Here is a 26680-nt window from a genome sequence, read left to right as displayed (position 1 = left end):
AAAAAATTTCTTATGAGCATTCTATTAGGAAAAATCATTATATCTTTGGTACATTACTTTGCTACATTGTTTACCATAATCGTTCAGCGAGTGCCGATGCCCTGGGCCATAGTCGAGGTCCCAGAGACGATTGTCCAGTCTGTTCGCTCCAAATCGCCGCCTCGCCGCCGAGCACTAAAGGCAGTTGTTGTGGTGGATAGTCCTTCCATGGACGGTGATTGTAGACAGTCTGCCAGGTGCGATATTCGCCGCACGCGGCCTCGCCGCTCTCTCGCCATCTGCCGAAGCCACAGTCCAGATACCACGCGTCCACATGCGACAGGATCACCCGGAAGCCGTCCTCCAGCAGGTCCGGCGTTTCCGGCCAATTGCTGCCGCCCCAGGATTGGATCACATGAATCTTCGGGTCGAAGTACATCATGATATAAGGCCTCTTGGTCAACGGTGAACTCCACAGGATTACCGCTTTCGGCACCTTGTCGTGATTCGCCCGAATCAACCGCTGCAACATCTTCGTCTCAAACTCCGCCCAAAGCGCGTGATGGTCCGTCATATTTTGCGCCTGCATAGCCAGGGTGATATTGCCATATTGCGCCCAGCATTCGAGATTCACCTCATCGCCACCGAGATGCACTAAATCGCGCACCTCGGTGAGATCTAATAACTCCCGATACAGGCCCTCGAGTATCCGATACGAGTGCTCATTTATGGGATTCAGTTGACCGCAGTTTGGCTCGCCACAATAGGACGACCACGGCTGCTGATCCACACATAACGCCAACTCACCAAAACCGTGTTCCGTACCTGATTGTCATAAAAATGTGGTAAAAATGCTTACCTAATTATGCCAACAAGAATATTGCAAAATTTGGAACTACATATTTTATATATGTATTTATCTATTGATGCACTTATGTCACATTAGAACTTAAGATCTTCAGAACTCACCCCACTGCCACCCGGCGCCGGCATGAGCCGGAGAATCGATCTCAACAACGATCCTGACGCCGCGTATCCTCGCGTAATCGGCCAGATCCTTCACGTCGTCAGGTGTGTAAATGTGATCACCACTGTAAGCACCCCATCTCGCCATCTCCGGGAACTGCGCCGAGTCAAACGGAAAACTTTGGGAATCGGTGAGGTGCCAGTGCAACGTGTTGAGCTTCGTGGCTGCCATGCCGTCGATGACCCTCTTCAGTTCCTCGACGGGGAAGAATTGCCTACCGGTATCAACGAGAAGGCCGCGATACGAGAATACGGGTTTGTCCTCGATGGAGGCTCGCGTGAGGACGCGAAGAGCGCCCTGCTTGCCCGTAGCCTCGTCCCACCAGATCAGCTGGCTGAGGGTCTCGAGGCCATGCCGCACCCCGAAGTAGCTCTTCCCCGTGATCCTGGCCTCCAGAATCTTCCCCTTCGGCACAAGTTCCAGCTTGTATGACTCGTCAGTATCCAGAGTCAAGGTAGTTCCCCGCGCGTTGCCAGCGCTCAGATACACGATGAACGAATCGATACCGGAGCGACTTTTAGCGTTCAGCACCTTGACCAGACTCCTGATGTTTCCTGCGATTAAAAGGACGTCTCACGTAGAAAGAAGCAACGATTTCTCGTCAACTTAATTATGCGAAGCAAAGTGAATGATTGTTTAGAAGGAATTCAGTAATTTCCTGCTACACATAAGTTGTAATTTTGATACATATATATTACATGTAACTTTAATATATGAAATACGTGATGTTGTATGCTGTATGTGCAACGTTTTTTATATATGTCGGTAATGTGAGAGATCGACAAGCTTTATTAAGGGGTATATCATTTTTTCAAATATCATTTTTTGTAAAAATGGTGCACGTGGTGAACAAAACGTTTCATAATGAACGTTTTGTTCAAACGTGCACCATTTTTACAAAAAATGATATTTTTTTATTTCCGTACGTCTATCCCGAGCTAATCTTATATAAAACTAAAAAATTTTTGGTTTTTTGTTCCAGGTCAAAAATTGGAGGAGAAATCTTTCTGGCCGCAAAATACGAAAAGGCTTCCTTTGCTGAGCTCTGGCGCCGCCATTATGTAAAAAAAATTAAAAAAAAATTGTGAACACACTTTAAAGTATGTACAATAAAGGCCTTTAAACCGATTTTGTATTCCATTCACTATATTCCCATAAAAAATTGTCAAAATTAGGCTGTTTTCTCCGGGCGCTACAGTGGTGTTACCCCTTAACTGAGAATATCCCAGAAAATTAAGAAAAGTCTTTGCAGTGCGTGCGCTTTCTATAATGATTAATCTTGAAACAGCTGTTGTAAGGTATCTTACTCACCGATGAAGATATCCTTCGCATGCTCCAGAAGATCCTTCGTCTCCTGATCGCTCGTATTTACGGTGACAAACTCGATCTGCTGAAGATGCAGAATGACGCTGTCATCGCCAAGAACGATGTTCTCCGTCGGTCTGGGCCACAACAGCCGAGTGTTCCCTCCGCAATGCGCGGTGCAGGTCGCCAACGATGTCCTCGAGGACCTTACTGCTCGCCTCTCGCAACGATTCGCCACACACGCCCAGGACCATGGACTTTGAAATGTTCTACGATCGAGTGAAAATTGAATTCGTATTTCAATCGTGATCTTTTAAAGCAGCATTTTAATGTACAGGATGCTTTAATCTGGCAATCTGTGGTACGACTGTGGAATATTGATTCTTTTAGATCGAAATTCGACAAATCTGTTTTTTTAAAAGAAATACCTTTGCTTTAATAAATTCTCAAATACATGCACATCCAAGTATTCCAACTGTTCGTCGTATCACGAATTGCGATCATGTTCCTTCTTTCAAGCGATTCAACAGACATCTGTCTCGCAATTGAAATGTAGAAAATGTTAAAAATGACAGGTACATTCAAGGAGACAACATGCGATTTTATCTCAGAATTCCATTTTGCAAGATTGAAATGGCGATTGACAATAGTATGTCGCAGTTAGTGATCTCTCTCTACATATTGTATTTCTATAAAAATATTACAATCATATATATATATATATATATATATATATATATATATCGTATACTTAATAATTAAATCATTGCTTAAATAATAGCAATTTATGCAACATTTAAACGCAGAAGCAAATAAAAGAAATTAACAAATCAGCTTAACAACGTCATAAGTAATTAATATAAATGACTAACTATAGAAAAAAATCACAAAAAGTTAAATATCACTTTCTTGTGAAGTATTTAATGTGAACATTAAACGTAGATATGTTTTTATCTTAATAAAAAAACAGATATTAAAGAAATTATTAACTAAATATTCAATAATAAATTAAAATAAACATTGTTGTATTGTTAGAGTAATTCGTCTCATAATATACAAGCAAACAGTTTTATAAATTAAGAAAGCGAACCATGATAGTCCATCTATTTTGGTAGGAAAAAAAAGATCAGATCTACACCTTCCACGACTTGTTTCGTATGTCGGTCAAACTGATAATATCGTACCTTTGGCAAATTAAAAGCACATTACAACGGCAAGAGGAGTAAAAGTGCAAAAAGCGATATCGTCGGCATCGTTCGAATTAGAAAAGCGAAGGAAGAAGAGGGAAGCTTGATGTTTGCCGAACGAAGAAAAGCACCCAAGAAAATAGCTGGCGAATCATGGGAACGGAATAACGTCTGCCCGAGGTGGAAGAATGGAAAAAATGAACGAGTAGCCTCGATTTTCAGGAAAGGCTGAAAAATGAGTGACCCGATGAAATTCGAAAGGGAAACGCGAGCGGAGCGACGGATATTTACACCGATTCGCGATGCAATAAAAGCTACAAATTGGAGAATTGGTTGTATTTCGCGCTAGAAATCGTTACGTGGATGAGGGTGAAAGCAAAACAACAAAATTTGTTCTTTTAACTTCTTCGCGACCGAGCGAGTTGTTGTCTGCCTCGGAAGGCAGAGGCGAGGCCCGTGCTCGGAATTGAAGGCCGCCGGGAAAGTCGGGTTCGCGCGCGCAAAGCGAGGTCGCGACAAATGCAGCAACCGTGCACACAATCCGCGCAATATGGGGGACAATGGTGCGTAACAATAGCGGGCGGAGGCGTGCGTTTAGCATGACGGGCGTGCTCGGGCGAGTGGATTAAACGGGCGAGCGCGTCGGAATGAGGTGCGACGTCGCGCGAGGAGGGCGAGAGAGGTGCAGGAACCTGGGAGGGAGTGCCCGCGCGGAAATTCAGGACATTCGCGGGAATTCGTTTACTGAGACGGCCGACGTGTTACAGGTCATGCCTGGATAGCTTCCTAATTGGGAGAGCAACGTCCGAATTGCCGGTATCAAACGGCACGTGACTGATTCGACGGGGGGAAAAAAATGAAAGACGAAAATAAAACGGACGGGTATTAACAAGCGCGATCAATTCGGTTTATCGGAAATAAATCTCGACAGTTTGACATGTTGAATGTATAGATTTTGGTATTTGTACAAATACTGTATAGAATTTTACATGTAAATCCTTGACAATTTATTGATATCGCTACAGATTTCGCCTTGCAAAATTGAAGAATCGAATTCCGCCCTGAAATACGAGCGCGCGGTTTCGTCCCTCTGTAAAATTTAGACTTCGAGAGGGACTGCGCGATTTTTTTTTCCTATAAAACTTTAAAATTTTATTTCCCTCGTTCGTGACAATTCGAACCGAATTTTTGTACAGTGCCGTTCGATACGTTGCAACCCCATGAAACTGGAGAGGGCTGTTCAAAAATGCTTTTTCCCCGAACCAGACACAGCGGGATCAAACCGATGCGGGGGGGGGGGGTTCCAATGGGAGGCGTGAGAGAAATGCGCGGTACATCTCGTGTCTAGCATAAGATTCCACCCCCCGGTCAGAGGGGCTGTCCGTTACCTAGGCTCTTCCAGATACTCGTAGAGCCGTTCCCCGGGTCCGATCGTGGTTTCATTACCCGCCAGGTAATTAACCAAGCCGCGCTGCAAGTCCTCTAGTCTTCTTCGATGCACGATTTCATCGCGTTGCGAGTGCGAAATAAATTCAAAATAAAAAATAAAATAACATGCGGTGTAACAAAAAGAAAATCAGAAGAGGCACTGGATTAATACACAACGCGGGCAAAGGAACCTGCGCTGGCTGTACGTGTTAACAGAAAACACAGAAATATATAGAAATCGAAAAAGAGAAAAAAAAAGCGATCTTGCGCTTCGCACGGACTTGCCTCACAATACTCTATAACTCTTTCTCCTCACAAAAATTGTACATGTATTAAATTAAACATACATATATTATATTAAAATAATAGTTGAAATACCGAATAGAACGGAGTCCAAAGAGAGTTCGCGCGCTTTTTTTAAGCATACTGGGCTAACGCATCTACGATTTCGAGTTTATTTCAATTCAATAGAACGTCAAAAGATTCGCAAGTTTTACTTGTCGAACTGTCTGTTTTGAAAGGCAATTAACAACGCATATAAATAAAATATAAAATATAGAAATAAAATATAAAAATAAAATATTGAAAAAAATGACTTACCGTCGCGTCGCGAACGGCTGGAGCGATGCGAGCGGCGGAGCGTGGGCGTACATGGCGATCAGTAGGATACCGGTCATCAGGACGAGGAAGAGGAGGATCCTCCTCATCCATCCGCTGGGCATGCTACCCACCATTCTGACGAGTCTGCAAATAAACAAAACGGGAAAAATCATGCGGATGTGCTTTCGCGCTAGATAGTCGCTATATACATAACGCGTGGTGTGTCAATCGGGACGACGACGCGACGACGCGTGACGTCCCGAGTCGCGTCTGGAGATCGTTTATCGCTTGCCCATCGAATTTCAATGAACTCGGCGAAACGAGATTAGCAATGCAAAATGCGGGTTCCGTTACCTTTATTTTCAGCGCTGAATAGCGATCGCTCGCCAAGCTGCCCGATTCGATAAAGTCGCGCGGGGGATAAAAGTCGTTCGACATTATAAATGTAAGTCACTGGCACGCGTTCGTATGCCACTCCATTCGGAGAGAACTGTGTCTTTTACGTTTTATCTTTCGGCACTTCCTCCTCTGATTGCGACACGGAGATAAGATGTCGCGTTTACTGCTAAACGCGTAACAAGATGTAAATGTGTACGTCCCTACCGCGAGATCCCCAGATGCTGACACGCGAGAGATAAGGCGTGATTTACGTGGAAAGCAACATTTGCATAAATACACGGCACGTATATATGGTATATCTCGAGATTAGACAGCGGGCGACCGAAAGGAAACGTTTCCCCCGGTACTTCCGGCGATTCTCCTGTGGCGGCACGGAGGGAAACTCGGTCGTACGTCTGTTCCTTTCATTTTTCATCGGACCGACAGAGACGGAAAAAGAACCGCGGCGAAAGTGTTTTCGAACGTAAATGTACGCGCGTAAAAGCACCTGCTCTTCCGCTTTATGATCACACAGAGGATTTATGGACCTTTGCCAGGCGTCGGTCGCCTATACGATATTGCGTAACATTTCCGTCGGAAAACCGAGCGAATCTTCATCCCTCGAGATCTGATCTGTCGAGATGCATCTGGTTCTGTTTATCGCCAATGTAAATACAATGTAAATAAGTACAGCGAAGAAAATTCGCGTGGGCGCGAAACATCTCACGATATTTCCGGCGACAGACCGAATTAAATCGCAAATCCACCGGGGATTTAATTGTCGTTTGCAAACAACATTTAACACCTTCACAGTAACTTTACATAATAATCCAACGCAACAAATAATATATTAAACATATGCAATTTAATAAATAATTTTTCTTATTGATAAGAGAATCACTGAAAATTTTTTTACTTCTCTCTTACAAAAAAAGGCGCGCGGACCAATATTTCAAAAATAAAGAAACCAATTGAGGGCACTATGTTTTTCTAGACGGCCGCGCGAGCGTTTATCCTGACCTCACTCTCGTCGCGTCGTAAAGAGGACCGGCGTCATCGAGTGTCGCTACTTATCGCGGCGAGTCTAAGGGCCACCTGTCGAATTGCACAGAAATACACCTTGGACGCCTAGGCGAGGTCTAAGCTTAGCTCGTTCGCCTCTCGAAATGTTATCCGGCAGTCTAGACGGAACGTGCGTTCTGATTACTACACAAACAACACTTGGCACCTCGGCACCTTTACTCCGAGAATAGGCACTTTGGGTTTCGATCCCACCGACACGAAAATGAATCATAATATCCCGTATGCTAATTTATTCCGCTGTAATCAAGACCCCTAATGTCGAGCCACGTCGAGCTGTGGCAGGTTGTTGGAAAAAAGCAATACCGATCGCAGAGCATTTTCGTGCGCCGCTATTTTTCATTCCTCGTACATATACTTGACATGTTTTGCATTTATAGGCAGCTCTAATGACATTCATGCACGAAGCCAAAGCGGCTAAGCGAAATAGAACAGTACACAATTCGAAAAAATCAATCGCAGGCAGTGGCAGATTTATTCGATATCAAATGAGAATTCTGGATCGGGAAATTAACTCAAATAGCTCGTATGAACAAAGAAATGAAATTCTCACACATCCCGTGCTATACGTACTCTTTTAAAAATATCAACATTTATTGCTCCACGTGGTTTGGTATGATAAATAATTGACGCGAAATGACATGAAAACTGAAAGCGCCGGGTATTAAAATATTGAGCAGATTTCCAGAGCAAAACCAAAAAATCGCGATTATTAACTGCGTTCAAAAAATGCGGTGAAAACTTTGTCCTTTGTTTAAAATATCATCCGGCAAATAAAAAATATACTAACAATTATAACAAAAATATACTAACAACTACCGCAGTTAATAAAATAATCCAAATGATATTTATTACTACATTTCGCTAGACTGCACATGACACATTTAATTCAACATTTCGCTAAACTGTAGTTACAACGATTGAAGAGCTGCATCAACAGGAACGCGCAATTTTTAATTCCGCAATTCAATTTCTCTTCGTGTTACGGAGTTTGCTCTCCGTAAACAGGGTTGATCGACGACGCGACGCAAAGAACTTAAGCGACGCGCATCGCCGGCGTACACACGCGGATCTATCAGTTTCCACATCGAGAAGCCAATTCCGCGGAGATCCGATCGAATCTCGCCACGACACTTTGCTCAGACGAAATACGATCCCATCGTGATACCTATGTGACGACATCGGGCCGCGGCGAGAGACTGGCGACCTGACACCGCACCACACACCACGCCACGCCACGCTGAACCACGTTGCGCGCGACCAGCTGGCCGAAATTTCACCCTCGCGCGATTAGGCGAGCGGGTGGTTTAACATTACCGTCGCGCCGGTACGAAGGTGGTGTAAAGCTCTCTTTCTCCCTCTCTCTCTCTTTGTCTCTCTGCGAACACCGAGAACGGTGATGAAGAGGGAGAAGCGGTGATGAGGGTGGGTGGGTTATATGAGTCGAGGGAGGGTGGGTCGAGGGAGCGCGTGACGCGACAGGGACGACGAAGTCGAGGATGGTGGGAGCGACGGCGCGGCGTCGTTGCTGCTCGTGTGCTTCCAGCACACGTGAACTATACCTAAATGCCGTGCCTGGCCGCGAATCGCGTGGCGTAGCCAAGCAACGCGCGTGCCATGACCACCGCGCCGCCGATAGTCTCCGGCGAAACGGTACTAAGGACGGACCGGGGAAATTCGTCCCCGACGCGAACAGCCGGGACCGTCGTCGACGTGCGACCACCCCGGGACGCGACGTCGTCGTCGTCGTCGTCGTCGTCGTCGCCGTCGCGGTGGTCTCTGCATCAGGACGGAAGGAAGGGCGAACGGACGGATAGACGACGGCCAGACCGACACCGGCCAGGATTGTTCATCGATCGCCAGGAGGAACGGTATCGCGAGGAGAAAGCTGTTCGGCGAGACCGAGCGCGCGATCGACCGGGCCAGCTAGACCCCCGTTGTTGTACACTGAGAAAAGGTCGGTCTCCCGCTTGGCAAATTGACACCTGTCACGGTGTCAACAAGGTATCAAATGAAATTGAAGGGTGCGGTGCGGCTGACGTTTGCCGGGTGGATTTTGCTCGTCGAAAAAGCTCGAGAAAAAAATTATTTTCAATCCCGAGGTACAATTTGGGCCGATTATCTGAGAAACGACTTGAAACGATCTCGCATCGCGCTTTTTAATTAAGGACGTTCACCGGTCCTTATACTAGGGAAAATCGATTTTCTATAGATTTTCTTGAAACTGTGGAATATACGTTAATTTAGGTGTGCTTTATGCGTGGTATAAATTTCAGTGCCTCTTGCGGTATAAAAATCGAGATACTGAGCCTCAAAGTTTCAACTTTTATTAAATTTTGGTAAAAATTGAAACTTTGAGGCTCGGTATCTCAATTTTTATACCGCAAGAGGTAGTGAAATTTATACCACGCATAAAGCACACCTAAATTAACGTATATTCACAGTTTCAAGAAAATCTATAGAATTTCGATTTTCTCTATAGTATAAGGACCGGTGAACGTCCTTAACAGCGCGTGTCGTTCGTCGGCTTCATCGTTTGGCGAATAAATAAATTAATAAAGCACGATATATGTTAAATTGTTAAATTGTTGTTGTTGTGCTTCGTGCCAGCCTCGCCTCCGATTCGATTATCAGAGCAAAACACCGATAATTTCATTTATTCTCGACAGTGTAATTTTTCTTTCAGCGCACGTTGAAAGATACGCGTGTCGAGCGGAGAACAAAAAAAAGTACGTGGAATATTAAATAGCGCTCCTAATTAGAATTGATAGGAGCATTCCGTGAGCGGGGAGATATCCAGCTTTAAAACAAGCTTCGAATTAAGCGATACCGATTAGATAACGAAACTGGAGACCATCAGATAATGTCAAGTGGGCGCGTTTTTCGCCCGTCTCCCCTCATCAACACCCTACGTGAAAGCCACAAAGGTCACATTTTGCACGCTATGAGGCACCGCTATTAATATTCGGGGATAGGACAACACCGTAGATCACCACTCGTTTCATTTAATTACGCTCCAATCGAACGTAAACAATTTCACGGACACACGTCCCACCTTAATCCACACGCGAGCTAACGAGATCGCCGATGGCGGTCGTCGTCGATCGATAGTGGCCCAACAATTAGCGTTCGATCGTTCTCGTTAACGAAAGTTGGCGTGTGAGCGTCCACTCTCGCGTTATATCGCCAACGGATTAAGGACGATCGGGATATTTCGCGAAATATGCGCACCTCCTCGCTCTCCTACTCCTCCTCATTACTGACGGCAAACAATTATTATATCCAGCCGCTATCACGAACTCACGAACATGACATCGCACGGCGATGGTCAACCCGGATCGCCCGCACGCACACGACGACGACGTCCCGCGTGTCTCCGCTTCCACCGCGAGGATCTTTAAATTATTATTTCCTCGCGAGCGCGCGACACACACACACCGGCGCGGCGCCGGGGGTCGACACAACAATCACGGCAGTTGGATTATACAAAATGATATGCTGCCGCACGTTTCGCGGCGAGTCATCGGGGCTTCAAGGATCCTCTCGCGCCGGCATTTAATAAACGTCGTTACATTCCCGGTCACGGCGATGCTAATTTTCGCGCTGTAAAATTTCGCCCGGCCGGTTACAAGCCGCGGGGATGACGTTCGATGTCGTGACAGCGGATGGCAAAAACACAACTGGCACCGCTATTCCGCCCCGCGGTAACACGTGTTGTCGACTTTAATCACCGCGAAACATCGTTGGCAATGACGATGGCAGCGGGCTGAGTTAATCTATATATATATATCTGGAGCAATCTGGAAGATACGGTATCATTCGCTGACGTCGTTATCGCGATTAAAGCTATTCGACGGGTAGGTTATAACGGTAAACATTGCTGACGCATCGCGAAATATTGCTACGGAACAGTTCAAGCGAATAATTGTCTATAAGCATAAATAAACGAAAAATAGAGAAAAATATGGTGAACTTAAAATTACTCAAATTAATAGCCTGAAATGAGCCTAAAACAAGTGGTATCCACAAATGTGACTTTTTAGTTGAATAATGACAAAATGGATTCTGAAATCAGTTAAGCGCCAATCTCGTCGGTTTAATGAGCAATTCCGTAGGAACGATACTAAATTGCTTCAGGAGGAATATGATATTTTTAACGTTATTTAAGTATTGTTTAAATAATGTGAAATAAAACGCAGCGTTCCTTCCAGGAATAATAATATTCCGAGTAAGAGAAAGAATATTAAACTCTCATTAAACATCATTAAACAACTCTTTATATAATGACTCCAATTTTCCCTGGTGTGTATATTTCCATCTTTTCCACGAGGAACTGTGAAAAGAAAAAGCCAACATCTTTTCATAGAAAAAAAATAAATAAAAATTATTAAAACGATTTATTCAAATTCGCAAGAGAAAGATTTTTCCTTGATTAAATCTTGGAGAAGCGGAAAAGAAGACTCTTGTTTCTTCCTTCAGCTTTACTTGATTGCAAAAGTAGCTTTCGCGATGGCGTGTTTTCGAACCCGCGGAATCCTTCGATCGCGTTCGCAGCGGCGTATAATAATCCGAATGGTAGCGTTGTATTTGTTGCATTTCAACTTGCCGCTTGACCTTCGCGTTGCACTTTGCAATCTCGGATCGATATTTATCTCGGGCCCTCAATTGCGAGCCCGCTATAGTCGCGATGCCATTTAAAGCCCTTTTCCGCTCTCGTCGCGGCGAGCGTTTGTTCCCGGAGAATGCATTATCCCGTGACGATCGACTTCGGCCGGGTCGCGCGAGTCGGAGAGCGTTCGATACGAGAAATGGGGAAAAAAGGCCGACGTGGTTTTGCGTGGCCGAAGGGGGCGAACCCACCCAGGCGCGCACGTCGGTCGGTGCGAAGGCACCCACGGCTCTATATATAGAGCGCATAGGCCATATACGGCGTACAGCGTATGTCACGTGCCTTCGATGCGTCTTTTTAGTCGATACACGCGCAATCACGCAGAAGGCTCGAGACGTCAGGTTGCCAACGAGTTCGTTTCAGAGCGCGATCTCGTTTGTTGTAAAATTCGGGATTTATGAGATTTTGAGAGTCCCGCCTTCGTCCAACTATAATTGCGAGAGATAGACTTTTAATTGAGGTGAGAAAACATTCATAGCGCACCGCTTTTATAGTGCACCGGCAATCACAATTCCGTTTATATCATTGATTCTTGAAAGTCGATTTAATTTTGCTTATCTTATAGACCGATTTATATTTAGAACGATCTCAGTAAAACAGTCTCAAGTGAAAGAGCATTCTATGGTAATACTTACAACTTACAACGTATAAGAATAATTTTGTTTATTTTACGGATTTTGAAACTTGAAAATTTAAGTTTGTTAAATTCATTGATTTTTGTTCGATGAGCCAACAAGTGTCTGGGAAAAAGACATTTTGATAACGTATCATTTTGGTGACAATAGCAATGAGTAATGATCTAGAATTCCAGATTATAATGTTCGAAATTGGAAACTATGATTTCTGTTTACTTAATGAATCCTATTTTAATCTGTGAAACATTGAGTGCCAATGAAAGATAGACGTGTCGATAATGCACAAGTACGAATGCACCGTAACAAAGACTTACAATAACTCAGAGTGCGCTCGTTCTAAATTAATTCAAGGTAATCTGATCCATCTCTCGCGACTAATCGCTTTAATTAAAAGCGTTAATTAAAAGCAACGAAGCAATTATAGCCGGACGATCTCTCCTCGAATATTAATTATTGTACATTTGGGAATAGCGTAAAACGCACGATGGATTTCCGTGCTCGCGTACGGAAATCGGGAGGTCCGTGAGACTTATCAATTTTTCATGCCGAGAACGGAGGGATACTATACCGCTAACAATAAGTCTGGCGTATTTCATCGCGTATTCGAGGTAAGCGCAATATTCCACCGCATTCCGGCAAACGTATCGAAATTATTTCGCTATTGATTTCGGCCGGTTAAACTTGCGCCAAGTTGATACGGGGTCAAAATTTATGCGAGTTAACTGGGCGTGCATAATTTTCGTTACGTACCTACAACGACGACGGGGAACTAATTGGAGCACCGGCAATATGACGACTCCAATTAGCGAGCTGCAGGTAACGTGAACACGCGCGGTTTCCCGCAAGTTATCTACAACCCTCCTTTATTCACATCTCGCACTTTCGTTGTCCCCGAGGGCAACGAAAACTTTAAGGACCGACGCGACGAACTTCGACTTCGACCGAAAGATACTTTTCGAATAAGCAGGAATCCCGAAACTACGATCTAAATCTAGATCGGGAGGGACTCTTAATACGTCCTATAAATAGACGTATGTGAAAAAGTGTTCCGAACGTTGAATAGAAGCTTTCGAGGCGTTTCGCCACTCAACGAGGTCTAATTGCCATAAAATCGAGTCGAATTAACGGAGGTTCTTAAGTCGGAAAGACAATTCCGTGGAGCTCGAACTTCCTCGCAAGACCAATAGCCCTGCCGCACCCTACTGAGCGCAATTCCCTCTTCCCGCGAAACTTTTCGTGAACTTTTAAGAAATGTATTAAACTGCATTTCACGGCAAGCGCGATTCTATAGTTAATCTGTCTGCAAATCTAGTCTTTTTAAGCGGAACTTACATTATGCCTCGTTTGCATCGTTGAAACGTTCCCCGACGTAACGTTAATTAGCGCGCTATTAATTAGATGGCCCGCGTTGTACAAAATATTTACACGATCCTTGTATTTCGCTGTAATTTATTCAATTTGTTAAATTAAATAAATTATAAAAATTAAAATGAAACAAAATGAACTTATCGATTAAGCTAAAAGTCAAGCAAAGTTTAAGAGGGAATTAAATTCAATTAAAGTAATTAAAGATTGAAGGCTGATATCATTGCAATGACGATGGCCGTCATGCCGGAGACACAAATTAATTTTAATTAACAAATGCGGCTGTCCCTCCCTCCCTCCCCCCTTCTGGATTATCACGTCCTATAACACGACTATACAATATGTAAAGGCAAGTTTAGGTGGCGACGCAGAACGGTGGCATTACGTACGTAATACCCGTAATACCCGGCGTGTTCTAGATGTTTTAGTCACCGACATCGATCCCACCAGGTGTAGTAACGGCGTGTTGTAAAAGTATGTGACGGGGCGTCGACGACAACCGTCACGTCGCGATGTCGCTGTCGCCCAACATGCTCGCGAGCAAAACGAGTAATCGACACGCGCGCGAGTCGCGATAACGCGAGGATATCGCGGAATAATTCGGCTCGGAATCCAGAAGACAAAAATGGGGTCGCAGCTCTCGCCCGTGCACGAATCCGCGTTTGTCGTCGGCGTACGGGGGCATTCCGGTGAATAATTCGAAGAGTTCCGAAGTCGGCCTTCGGAAAAGTTGCGAAGGTATAGAAACTTGTGCGGTTGCCGCTTTAGTCCGGCTAACGCTGAATGTCGCCGGTTCGCGTCGCCAAGAAACGAAGCGGCCCGTGAGACGTATAACGGGCTTTATTTGGAAGAGGAGACTCCAATTACGGTTGGCGTTGATGGCTTATCTCTCCGGAAAGACAAAAAAAGGTGAATAATTGACGGAAATCGCGAATAATTGAGAACATCGCTTTCCGTTTATCATCAGGAGATTTATAGATATCCTTCTGGATGAAAACAACGATCGACGTCTCGTTAGTCCAATTAGTAAAAAAAAAAAAACCTATGGAACGTCTTCCTGATCGGCGTTGGGAAATCGAGGTTGATACGATAGCCGTAAGATTATTCGAATAATATTAATGATGGGTTCTAGAGATTCTGTCGAGAGCCCGTCTGCAAATGCAACAAGAACGCACTGGGGCGTGCGGCTCGACCTGGGAAGAAGTGGATCAGAAGCACGGATGCGTTACAAATGCGCCACGATTAATACGAGTACTCGGCAGATGCCTCGACATATCTCGGAAAGCAACACCGTCTAAAATCATATTTACCGTACGACTAATGTATATAATAATACGGTGCTTAACGATGTAAGACATGTAACAAGATTTTTGAGCGATAATAATTGCCTCTTCCTTCTATTTACTTATACCATAATGCAAAGTTACTTGTGCAAAATGATTTTTAAGAGAAAGATAATACTGACTGAACGAAGAATGCAAAAAAGAACTGAAAGGTTCTCGCATTTGTATCGTTATCACAGATTATGATACGCAAATCGTCAAAACGCTGCAATCAATATCGAGAGATTTCGACGACCTTGAGTAATTATAATCTCTTTGAAAGATTTAGTCGGCAGATACACGTCACGACGGACAAAGCATAACTATGCCGTGAGACTATCACGCTCCTATACGTTGCCCAGTTCAACGTAGTTGATGTAAGCCAAGGTCGTCGATTAGCAAGCAAGCCCAATTGAAACGTTCATAAATGCAACGTTGACACTTCATGAATTAGAAAGCGAGGAAAGTTGGAGGACCTCTGGTTATAAATAGCCTCCACAACTATCTCTATTCAACGGCTTAATCGTCATACAGATAAAAACATTGATTGCATCAATTCAGCAATGATGATTGCGCAATTGAATATCGAGTGATTGTCAAATTAAACTGATTTGAATTAAATTCTTGTTCGCCGATATCTCGCAGATAAGAAATCTATAGACAACGAGCATTTGGGAAAATACGATAACGTGATAACGCTATTTCGAGATGCTACGATGGGTAAACTTAAATAAAGTTAACATCGGGTGGTATATCGCGTGACGCCGTGACCTCCTGAGATAATTGTGAGCAGGTAGACGGGTGGTTGATTAGATTAAATGGGCAGCTGGATAGTCGGCAACTCTAGATCCAAATGAGGTAGAAGATAGGTTGCCATAACAGTTGATTAGATCGATACAATGTTGAGCTAGTATTAAACGTAATTGAATACTTCTTTTAATGAGACATCAATTAGTTTCGCTTCGGGCAAAAACAGCGTGGTCAAGTGGAAATTTTCTACCCGATTAAGTGAATATTGAACGCGCATCGAAAAATTAATGCAACGCGACAAATTGTCATCGTGATTTCATAATACAGAGATTTTATGATGTAATACACGATGAAAAATTACAATGTTATGTATATCATTCAACGCTTTTCAAAAATTAAATTGCAAATTGCAAATAAAATGATCAAAACAATTTGTACAATATAACATCAATATTATTCATTTATTTACAAACTATTATTAATTAAAACAAAAATAAAATCTAGGAATAAAATATACTTTGCGTTTTGTGAATGTTCGTGTTACGAATCAACGTATATACACAGATAAAATCTCACGAGGCAATTAAATAATACTACGCACTATGCTCGAGAGATTATTCATATGACTTTGCGTTATAGACTTACCTGCAATTCAGACGGTCTCGCAAACTTCCTCATCTAACGTCCTTCATTTGCGCGAATCTGCAACAGGCGACATACATTCCCATTGTAGAGTCTCGAAAGACAAAGTTTTCAAACAGCAATCTCGTTTCTTGAATATGTATATTCATGCTGCTTCATATACATTTTCAGTGTCAATTTAGACACAGTCAAAAATTACTTAAAATTCAACGCAACGCAATAAGTTACCAGTGGATTTTACGAGTTATATCGTCTTTCATGCATCTATGCCCTGCAACGGCCGAAGGCATAAGTTTAATAACCGTTATTGATTTTAATCCGTCACGTCATATAAAGGGACGCACGATGTCATCGTATGGGCTGTACTCATTATCGACTAAAATGAACTACGTCGAAGTAAATTGGGCTTTATCTCTTTTCTCCCTGATAGATTGAGTTCAATTAAGCAATTAATAACGTAATAACTTGATATAATCTGATTAAATAAAAAAATATAACCTATCTATAATATTAGGCAAAAATGATAAATTTTCAATAATTAAATTTTATACAATTAAAAATGTTTCAATTGTCAATTTTTTTAACTTGTTTTGATATATTTCGAAATTACATTCAATATTCGTGTAATGTTATAACATCAAATATATTATAATTAATTTAATATCAAGTTATCGAGTAATTATGATATCAATTGCATATTCGAAATTAATCTAAGAAAAACGATACAGAGTTAATTCCTACGTTTTGTTATTATACATTTATTTGTGATACGAAATATTTCGAACACTTATTACATTAGTTCCAGACTAGCTTAAACAAAAAATAGCGCAAGGTATAATATTAGCTTATCTCAAGGCAAACTATTTTAATAAAAGGCTAAATATAATCGACTTATGATCTTTATGCAATATCCTTAGTAAAAGTTACCCAAGCGAACGAAATCGCAATTGAACTTTATTAAGAGATAAGTACTCGCGAGGCGGTAAATCTTTTTACGCAAGTTTTTACTTCGTGCGTTACCGCGTCCGGTTGCAGCTTCATTAACGCGCCATGTAAAAACGCGAATACCGCTAGGAACGAACGAAGAAAGGGGAAAAAAGAAAGAAAAATGTATCGCGGGGTAACGCGAGACGGAACGAGGAAACGGTTGCAAATTTTCCAACCACCCTCACATGCAATTTCGTCCCTCTCAAGCACGTAAAAAACAAAAATACGGAAAGTTCGCGCGTTGCGCCCAGAGAGAGGAAAAAAAAACTGGATCGACGCGTTTACCGACTCTACGGCGGTTTCACGCTGTAGCGGCGGTAGACACAAGGAATTGGCAAGTTTTAAAAAAAGTTAAAGTTCACGTTACAATGTTGGCGAATCGATATTCGAGCACCAAGCCTCGAAGCGAACGGTATACGAGAACTTCTTAACCAGTATTATGTCCATGAAAATGTAATAACTAAAATAATATTAAAATTGTGGGATAATTATAGAATAACAATTCGAAACGCGTACTCGTTTAAAGAATTCTTTTTTGTCGGTGAATATCTTTGATAAGGTTTGAAATTTTCTTCTCGTCGAAGAGAAAAATGTTTGCTGCATGCGCATGTCCACATGAAATATCGACTCTTTCCCGCGGTCTAATAAATTAACATCAAGTAGATTATCCTTGAAATTAACTATCGCACCGGGCGGCTCAAAATTAATATCGACCGCCGCCTCGAAAGTGGAAGGATTCCAGGGGAATATTCTCCTTGTGGAATATTCCGGCAATATTTGCTTTTTCAATTATTGCTACGAAATCAGCAAATATAAACAGCGCCGATGGGAAGTCGCATCGGTATTACTTATTTATTTTATCAATTCCAGGATATGTTTCCACCATCAAACGGGAAACAGTCTCTCGCGTGCGTTCTTGCTCTGAAATGTTCTGAGGTTTACACAACGAGTTCAAAATTCTTATAAGTAAACATTTAATGTTCCCGCTGAGAAAATGATAGATCGCGTCAAAGTTGATAACTCAATTAGCAACTGGAAATACGAAGCGGCTCATATTAGACGTACTTACTCACCGAAACTAGACGGACTATAATAAATTATTTTCTCAAGCCGTAAACGTCATAAAGGGACAGAGATAAATTATTTCAATATGATTCGAGAAAATATACACAATTTCCTAGGTATATCGAAAGATATATTATAAATTCCTTCGCGTAAAATGTGACGTGTGGGATCGATTAGTAAAAAAAAATCCACAATTAGATATTATTTGCAGATCGCGCGATCAGGCAGCGGCAAGAAGCGACAGTTATCCTGACGGCTATCGGAGCCGAGATCCGACCTGCCTGGAGCAACAATGACACGCGCGTCTCACGCGCGAGCGAAACCGTCGACGGGTGTCCGTGAAGCCGAGCCTTCGGCCAGGCGGGAGCTACGGCTCTACGTGAGTATTGTACAATGAGAAATTCAATTTGGAGCGTTGGAATTCCGTGTGAACCGCGTCGCGACGTGAGCGCGACTCGACTCCGTAAAAAGGCGTCTCGCGCGAAATCACGCTGCCGGCGACGCGCGACGCGACGCGACGCGATCCGGGATTTTATCAGCTGTAACGGAAACGCAGTGCGAAAGTGTCTCCGTTTAACGGTCGAAGCGCACCGCTAGACGGAAACAACAATACACGCGGCCAACAACCGCGATGTCTGTCGGCGTCGCGCCGAGTCGAATTCGAATTTACTAATTCTTTTCTGCTAATTAAATTCAATCGGTTTAAATGCCTATTCCTGTCATGTCTAACTGTAATACTGCAATATAAAAAAAAATACAACGTAAGAATTTTTCTCTCTGTATATATTGTATATTCATTTAGCAAAAACAAACGAGAATGTAAGGCAAGCTCGTAAAAAATGATCCAATCTTTAAGATTGAGAAAGAAGTTGTGCGCTACCATTTTCTTACGAATCTTTTTGCAAGCATATCTCCGTGCAACAGTGTAATAACAATAAACACTTTTTTCAAAACGCAAAGAGGATTAATCTAAAATTTATGTCCTCAAGTACAAAATTGATTTTCTCGAGCTTTTAAGAAAGTGGGTTAGAAAGTCATTGTTCAATTTAATTTATCCATTGATATATGTAAATATTAAGATAAGATCCAACTAATGTGTGTGCTTAGCATTATTTGTAATAAGATAACAATTAAGATATTAATATTTAAATTACATCATAAGACAATTATAGAATAACAATTCGAATATTAATTTAGAGAATCTCTTTCGCAACAATTAACAGATTAAGAAATATACGTGGTCACAATTTAAAAATTGCGGTATGCGAAACGACACGAAAATTGAAGACGAACATCCTGCATATTTCCAGGTCTGAGGTGCGATTTGGCTACGAGGATCCCCCCGAGCGATCTAACCGGTCGTAATGCGAAGTCGATCGTGCTCGGGGGGGAAAGGAGAGAGGCTTGCATCCGATGGGCTTTTCCGAGAGGCGTTTCCGGAAACGATACATTCCTTTTCGAGACGATCGCAACGGCGGAGCGGCACGGATGATCGAGATTCTTCCGATCTTCGCGTGCGATAACGATCGACAGTAGCATGGCATGTGCAACGCGTGATCATCGCGTCGACCTCGATCCACGAGATCACTCTGACGAGCCTAACGGGGCGATTCGAGAAATAGCTACAGCTCTAAAGAGGGAAAAGGGGAAAAAATAAATTAATCTCACCGGCGCCAAGCGCCAATTAGCCGCGATCCAATGCTATTTGCGAAAATCGGGCGGAGACAGGATTAGCATCGACGACGTGCGGGACGGCGAGAATAAGATAATGCAAAAGATAGCGGTGATGGCCGCGGTGCAGAGGGCCCACGGCTATCATAACGGCAGCAACGCTTACGGGGATGCGAGTAACGCCCCGCCGGAGCATAACGGCTCCTCGTCGACCAGCAGGAGCGGCCGCTTCGACGCGGATCTGCACGGCAATGTTAACATCCTTCTTGGCGGGTGAGTAACAACCGCGCCGGCCGGACAGATGCGCTCCGACAGCCACCGCTCGCAAAATGTAGGCGGAAGATATCTCACGGCGAACACGCCTAATCCCGAGCTCTTTGAAAAGAGACGCGCGTCGTTCTCGCACCACCCGCCCTGGTCCTTTAATCCTCCGACGGATCGTATCCTGTACGTCAAATAGATCGTTGCATGTACGAGACACCACTCAAAAGTACTCAATTGCTTAGATTTAGATATCCGGTGGTTGAAAATTCAATGGTTGTTCCGCGTGGAGCAGCATGAGAGATTCGATCTGTGAGTCAAAACTTGGCAAACTTGATAGCTCTGAAGAAAGATAACGTTGCTCTCTTTGAAATTTGAAACTTTTCCTCGTTACAAAAATCCTACGATAGTTTTCGTAAAAATGTCTATCTTAAACTCACAAATATATCAACATAAAATTTATATTGGCATGATACATAAATAAAAGGAACATTACATAAATTAATTTTAACTATTTGCGTCCCAAAAATTTGCAAAACATATTCACGGAGTTTGATAATAAATGTTCCGCAAAGTAAAATTGAATTCGGGATTCGAGGAGACGGAGAACTTTCAATAGAAATGCAGAAAAATTTAAAGTGCCATTATTAAATCAGTGAGTAATGAATTCTTGTCTCAAGTTACTTTATTAGAAATTTAAGATAAGAAGATTTATGATAAATAAATGTTAATCAAATGGTTATCGCAATTACACTGGTAACGATGCATTATGCATATATGCATTACGCATACATTTCGATGACAAGATATTTATTTTTTAAATTATCTACCGCAATAAAATTCTATACACGTATAAAACGAAGAAGAACGTTATCTTTCGAATTAACACCTGTCAAAATATATATAAGGGTACATCTATATATAAATGGACAATTCGTTCAAAAATTAACAAATGGATAATCCGATATTTTTAATCGGAATTATGAAAAGCCGATCAATTATCAATGATTGATTGGACATTATTCTAATCTCGATCGGCTTTTCATAATTTCGACTAAAAATATCGGATTATCCATTTGTTAATTTTTGAACAAACTGTCCATTTCTCTGAGTGTATTTTTTAATGCAGTTCTTTTCTTTTATTAAATCGCTATAAAAAGTTGACCCGTCAAAATGCAGCAGGTGTTAAAAGTGACCGTTTTGTACTTCGCCGCGTTTAAAAATTTCTGCTCCCTCCGGAGGGAAAACCGCAGCACGCTCACTTTTTCACCAGTCGCCCGCCCTTTATGGCAGCCACGCTTTTTTCCTCGGGCGGGCGTATACGGGCACCTCCCAGCACAAAAAGCACCGTCTAAACATCGTCTATATTGGTTCGCTTTTAGCGCCATGATCAGCGGTGTGATCATGATGGTCGTGCTCATATGCTACTGCTGTCACAAAAACGTCCGGAAGCATCGACCGCAGGAGTACTCGCAATATTGGAGAGCCGAGCCGGACATTCACAGTCTAGAAGTCTTCACCATGGACACGCACGTAAGCAACATTTTCGATCGAAAGATCACTCTAATCGCAGATATCCAATTTCTCGACAGACATAAATCATCATAAGATGTCTATCGCTCTTTATAAATAGCATACTGACCTTTCTCTAGCTGTATAAAATCGTTAAGTAAATAAACTATTGAAATTGAGAGAGATATATAAAAAATCTTAAATATATTTTATATGTAAAATATTTTAATTTTTATATTGTCTTTCTTAATAATAACAGCAACATTTAAAAAAAATTCCATATCTGCTGATGATTAAAATAAATTTTAAATCCAATCATATAAATTGTCAATCCGAAATTTATCGACATGTAACCGTTTACCTACACGTCTAACATTCAGTCCACGGGAAGTCTTTTATTTCCCCGATGATGTAAAAAGATCTTTATAACGAGATCTCGCAGGATATCTCTCAGATCTGGGGCATTTACATTGCAGTTCCAAAAATATTTTTCGCCAGATCTGAGGTATATCCTGATGCGTAATGTTACATGAAACTACTCTTGAATCATATACCACTTACACTCGACATAATAACGCGCGCACCGCGACTCGCTTATTTCCACATGCCGACCTTTTACGCAACCTCTCGCAGTCGCTCACCTTTGTGGTTATATACGCCCGCAATTAAATAAAAATTCGCGTATCTTGCGGAAACCACGCCCTCGCGTTACACGTAAAGGCACACGAGCGCGAGAAACATCGGCTGGAAATTGCTCGCCGCAATGCGACAACGTGCATACTTCGCACCTTCAGACCTATAGCGACCGTCTCGAATACAGACGCGACGTGATACAAGAAACGAGATAAAAGGAACGAGAAATAAAGCGCAATATTATCAATCATAATAAAACATTAAACAAATAAAAAAATAAATGTTATATGCAAAGAACAGTAGATCTACATCTATGTCATCATGCTTAAGATATAATACACAGATTTAAAAAATATGAAAGATGAAAGCATCCGTCCTTATTATGTGGACGAGCTATTGATGCGTCATTCATTTTGGATTTTTACATATTCATTTTTTATTCCTAATATTTTATTCCAGTATTTCATAGTTATTGGTTTAACGATTCCATTTCTTTCAACAGTGCATCGAGAGATCGGCAACGTCTCAGGTTCATCAAGAAGAGGGAGTGCCCACGTCTCTTCCGCCATGCCCCGTGACTTCGGGCCCGCCGCCGGCCTACGAAAGCCTCATCTTCGACCCTCGGGCACTGCCCTCGCCGACCGACAAGAAGGACGAGTCTGACGATCCCGGCAGTATTATCTCGCCCCCGATAAGCAGCTTGCCCACCGAGTCGGAGGCCAACAGGATCAACAAGCGGGAGGATATCCCGAGGGACGATCAGGGCTTACCTTCGTACGAAGCCGCCCTAAAATTAGAAGCTGACGGCTACGTTTAAGGAGTGGATAAGGGGCCGCCGCTAGAACCACTTCGATCGCGGATTTCCAATCGTGAAAATTTCCAGAGCTCCTAGATGAAACGCCGAGTCATGGATATCGAGGCAATATTCCATAATCGACAAGGTGGACTGACTCGGCTGTGGACGATAGCCGAAGTCAAGTCTCGCGATAGCATCTGTGAAAGAAAGAACGTCGTCGACCGTCGTTCCACACGGCGCAAGGAGCTGAGATTGATTTTTAATCGAGGAAATGGAAGAGGAAAGAAGAGACACAGACGGCTGAGCAAATTTTCCAAGTAGATTTGTGAACCAAAAGACAAAGTGTGAGAAACATTTCTAGCGCAATTTTTTTGAAAAATGTTAAGGAACTATTTTTCTCTCGCGCTTGAATTAAAATGCGTAAAAAGTACGGGATAATTTTAATCAAAGAGATGAAAAGAGAAGAGAAAGGAGTTTTAAATGAGAATTTATTTTTGGAGTTAATGAAAAATAAGAGAGAGAGACACATTGTGCGTTATATCAAAAATATTCTAAAAATTTTGGAATATTGTTTTCCTCTTGCCTTGTTGAAAGATTCCAAGTAATTCTTAATGTTAGAATGAAAAGCCACCAAAGATAAAGTGCCTGAACATACATCCTTTTTGTGAAACGTGTGTAAACGGAAGACAAGATGAAAGAAAAGCGACGAAGCAATTTCTCGAAAGTACGTACTGTTTTTCCTTCTATCTTGCCTAAGTAAAACGACACGTAAAAACTCCGAGAGTTTCAGCGACGCGACATAATAAGAAAATTTTTGGAAGATGCAATATCTAAAAGACTTTTCTATTTTTTGATGATCTCTATGATTAAATGTGTGTCGGTAATATTTTAAATATAGGTAAGAACGCGTCGTAGAAATATGTAGGTATCGATTTCGAACTCTCTAAATTTCTTAGAGTGGGAATACTGCCACTCCAAAAAAGTGAAATCTCACTGGAGTGGCAATATTCCCACTCCAAGAAATTTAGAGAAAACATAAAATGCGCCGAAATATAGCCCAAGTTAATGTCGGCGGTATGTGAAAACGGTATATACGTAAGTCGTAAGGTATAATATATGTAAGTCGCGGCCGCAGGCAGTGAGCAGAAAGACCTAATTTCGCAGGTAATTACATTTTATAGATGTTAAGGAGGAGAATACTTAACGGCATATTTTTCCCGGTCGGTCATTAGTTTAAGAGAGCAAGAGCGGACAGACGAACGCGGCACCGTTAGATTACAGTTTCCGTTTGAATAAACAATGCGCATCGCTATAACGTAAATGATATCTTGGCGTAATGGGCGCACGACATCGCGCGGAATTTATGTATTATACGTTTTCGCTAGGAAAACGCTTCAAAACGTATCATTTTACGTAGAACTTTCCCTCTGTACGATAGATGAATATGTAAATAAATAGCTATGTGCATTCAATGTGCATTTTTAAGCGCGTGCACCGGACAACAGCCGCAATGATGATTTATTACTGCGTCGACCGCATGAATATTAAGTAGTAAAAGTATTATATCGATGAAGGAAGTGGTTTCGATGCCCGACTCGAACGTACATCAATTCGATTCGAGCTTACAAACGTCAGATTTTGCGCTTTATGAACGCTCGAGTTTCTTTTTTTACGCAAACGCTAAGAACTTTTTTTAATTTCCTCCAAATGCAATCGCAGTAAGAATTAATATTACGCGACAATTAATATTAAGAAACACAGATATCTCGTTTACGTAAGTCTAACTATGTTTGGTATCGCGTGCAGCATTCACGGTTGAATCGTTTTGTTGGCCTTCTTTGCGAATGCTTAATTACGACGGCAATAACAATTAGTAGCAACAAGAGATCCTCGAGAAAAAGCGATAACCTTGATATCGAGAGAAAAAAATGTTTGCTCGAAAAGGCACCTTATCAGGCGAGTGTTTTATCGAGCCGGCTAAAACCTGGCGATAAAATGTAATGCTTTTGCCAAGAGCTGGATATTTACGAAGCACGAAGCGGCAACGTGAATTACACGGTAAAAGAGTCTTAATTTAGTAGACGAGTGATCCATTAGCGTTTGCCGCGTTCGCTATTATTTATGTAAAATTTTTCCATGACAAAATTATTATTTACGTACAGTTAGAAAGATACGGTTGAAGGAGGAGGGAGATTATCTGGCCCCAATCAGCGTTGGTTGTACAAAATTGTGCCGTAATCTTAAAATAATTACATTTTACAAGACGTGCACGGTAATATTGTACGAAGAAATCTCGGCTAATCCATTATCCATTTTTAACGGCACGACTCGCTTAATACGATCCATTTTTAATTTCTCATATTGCAGATTTAATTAATTCGAGAGCCACTTTGGTATTTTTGTTAAAAGGAACTCGTATAGTATTGGAAATACCCGAAGTAATGAAACAATCTATTATTAACATTCAAGGAAGTGGCAGGAAGTGGAGTATCCTGTTAACTCACTCATATGTCATCTCGATCTCGTGCATGGAGATTGACTGATATATGCGATGAGATCACGTTTGTGAGATATATCATGACGAAATAAAATACATCGCGTATGCATGTCGGTTGATAAAACACCGCGATATGTCGCGACAAAGCGCCCGTAAACACTAATTCAACGATGACTGCGATGCATCAATGACGATAAATCCGAAAGCGTAGTTACGTGCACGCTATTGCATGATCGGTGTCATTAGGCGTGCGTGCGTGCAAAAAAAAGATGTATACTGGAAGAACTGGCGAGCGCAAAATGTTAAAAGTTCACAAAACAGAAACAGCATATATTTATTTATAGAGCTTATTCCTCAATAATTCAACAATTTGCAAATAGCCCGAAAATATATATACTGATGGCAGAACTGGCAAGCGCGAAACGTTAAAAGTTCACAAAATAGAAACAGCATATATTTATTTAAGCATTTATTTAAAGCTTTTTAATTATATATTTAATATTTATTTAATAATAACGTTATTTCTTAATATTATTTCTGAATAATTCAACAATTTGTAAATAGACCGAAAAGCTCTAAAGATACAAATTACTCTTTTCTTCTTCAATTAATAAATAATCCGCGAATATTTATAAACGAGCGTAAAATGAAAATGTTAAAATAGCACTGTAATTTATCAGCTTAATTTAACAGATTAAAATATCTATTCTCATAGTAATCAACTTTAAGTTTATCGTCCAACACCTAATGACTAAAAAATATAAGTTTTAAAAGTAATCACGACGTAAAAAGAACACGGTACAATCAAGTATACAATACGAAGAATAAGACCGCAAATTGCAGGTCTGCTATCTTTGAAAATCAAGGACGGAGAACGGCGTCGGCGACATA

At 41.9% G+C, this 26680-nt stretch overlaps 2 protein-coding genes across 16 annotated transcripts in view; one reads left to right on the top strand and one right to left on the bottom strand.

The window, feature by feature from the left end:
* LOC112455117 (probable beta-hexosaminidase fdl) overlaps positions 1-26680 on the bottom strand; it is a 38944-nt gene that overhangs the window by 3229 nt on the left and 9035 nt on the right. For 2 of the 10 annotated variants that reach the window (XM_025016836.1, XM_025016837.1), the window contains exons 2-7: positions 16371-16427; positions 5527-5670; positions 4887-4988; positions 2318-2580; positions 949-1560; positions 75-804 (exon numbers count right to left, since the gene is read on the bottom strand). In XM_025016836.1, coding sequence (XP_024872604.1) covers positions 75-804; positions 949-1560; positions 2318-2580; positions 4887-4988; positions 5527-5660 — 1841 coding nt within the window. In that variant the 5' untranslated portion in view covers positions 5661-5670; positions 16371-16427. Of the gene's footprint in view, positions 1-74; positions 805-948; positions 1561-2317; positions 2581-4886; positions 4989-5526; positions 5671-5880; positions 6377-7557; positions 7787-7899; positions 8128-8152; positions 8271-10215; positions 10257-10288; positions 10315-16370; positions 16428-26680 lie in introns of those variants that run through there. The other 8 variants (XM_025016835.1, XM_025016830.1, XM_025016831.1 and 5 more) reach the window with 8 other exon arrangements.
* Positions 8513-24764, top strand: LOC112455119. Of its 6 annotated transcripts, none has more exons than XM_025016849.1 (5): positions 8513-8941; positions 18631-18798; positions 19730-20363; positions 21746-21884; positions 22999-24764. In XM_025016849.1, the coding sequence occupies exons 3-5, from the start codon at positions 20188-20190 to the stop codon at positions 23311-23313; spliced, it is 630 nt and encodes a 209-aa protein (XP_024872617.1). In that variant the 5' UTR covers positions 8513-8941; positions 18631-18798; positions 19730-20187; the 3' UTR covers positions 23314-24764. The 6 variants fall into 6 exon arrangements, with proteins under 6 accessions (XP_024872617.1, XP_024872611.1, XP_024872614.1 ...); XM_025016843.1 differs by having other exon boundaries at positions 21734-21884; XM_025016846.1 differs by having other exon boundaries at positions 18618-18798; positions 21734-21884.

This window comes from Temnothorax curvispinosus, unplaced genomic scaffold (assembly GCF_003070985.1).
Source record: "Temnothorax curvispinosus isolate PA1 unplaced genomic scaffold, ASM307098v1 QBEX01005835.1, whole genome shotgun sequence".
Taxonomy (NCBI): Eukaryota; Metazoa; Arthropoda; class Insecta; order Hymenoptera; family Formicidae; genus Temnothorax; species Temnothorax curvispinosus.
This window is presented reverse-complemented; position numbering and strand designations above follow the sequence as displayed.

What these genes read in the sequence shown, in the direction of transcription:
- LOC112455119 (XM_025016843.1), top strand. Translation starts at nt 20,188, where the DNA reads ATGCAAAAGATAGCGGTGATGGCCGCGGTGCAGAGGGCCCACGGCTAT. An exon ending in GTTAACATCCTTCTTGGCGG is followed by an intron (nt 20,364 to 21,733) that starts GTGAGTAACAAC and finishes GTTCGCTTTTAG; the next exon opens with CGCCATGATCAGCGGTGTGA. An exon ending in TCTTCACCATGGACACGCAC is followed by an intron (nt 21,885 to 22,998) that starts GTAAGCAACATT and finishes TTCTTTCAACAG; the next exon opens with TGCATCGAGAGATCGGCAAC.